At 55.9% G+C, this 646-nt stretch overlaps 1 protein-coding gene across 1 annotated transcript in view; it reads left to right on the forward strand.

Annotated features, from left to right (window-relative positions):
* Positions 1–49: 49 nt before the first annotated feature.
* The window catches only part of HOXA6 (homeobox A6), a 4,084-nt gene continuing 3,487 nt past the window's right edge, over positions 50–646 (forward strand). Inside the window, exon 1 of the mRNA XM_014937734.1 lies at positions 50–613. Within this exon, the coding sequence (XP_014793220.1) occupies positions 178–613 (436 nt within the window). The 5' untranslated portion in view covers positions 50–177. The remainder of the gene's footprint in view (positions 614–646) is intronic.

The raw sequence follows: 646 nt of genomic DNA on the forward strand, positions 1-646 counted from the left end.
GGGGGAGCGGGCGCCGCTCGCTTTCCCATTGGCCGCCCCGCCGTCAGCTGCTCCTATTTTCTGCTGTCGCTTTTGGCGCTCGGCCATCCAGAAACAAACCACTTCGATGACTCCTAATAGTTATCGCCAGATGTACTAATACACAACAAATCACGGTCCGGGAGAGGGGGAGAGCAAATGAGTTCCTATTTCGTGAATCCCACTTTCCCGGGGAGCCTGCCCGGGGGCCAGGACTCTTTCCTCGGGCAGATCCCCCTTTACCCGGCGGGTTATGATGCTCTCAGGCATTTTCCGGCTTCTTACGGGGCAAGCAGCCTGCAGGACAAGACTTACACCTCACCTTGTTTCTACCAACAGTCCAACACCGTCATTGCTTGCAATCGGGCTTCCTATGAGTACGGAGCCTCTTGTTTTTACTCGGACAAGGATATTAGTAGCTCCTCTCCCTCCGGCAGTGGCAAGCAGAGGGGGCCCGGGGACTACCTGCACTTTTCTCCCGATCAACAGTACAAATCCAGCGGCGGCCAAGCCAAAATTGTAAATGACGAAGGCACCGACCGGAAGTACACGAGCCCTGTTTACCCCTGGATGCAGCGGATGAACTCCTGCGCTGGTAAGGCATTTCGATGCAATCAAGGAGGTGGGG

Source organism: Calidris pugnax, unplaced genomic scaffold (genome assembly GCF_001431845.1).
Source record: "Calidris pugnax isolate Ruff unplaced genomic scaffold, ASM143184v1 scaffold11, whole genome shotgun sequence".
NCBI classification, from domain to species: Eukaryota; Metazoa; Chordata; class Aves; order Charadriiformes; family Scolopacidae; genus Calidris; species Calidris pugnax.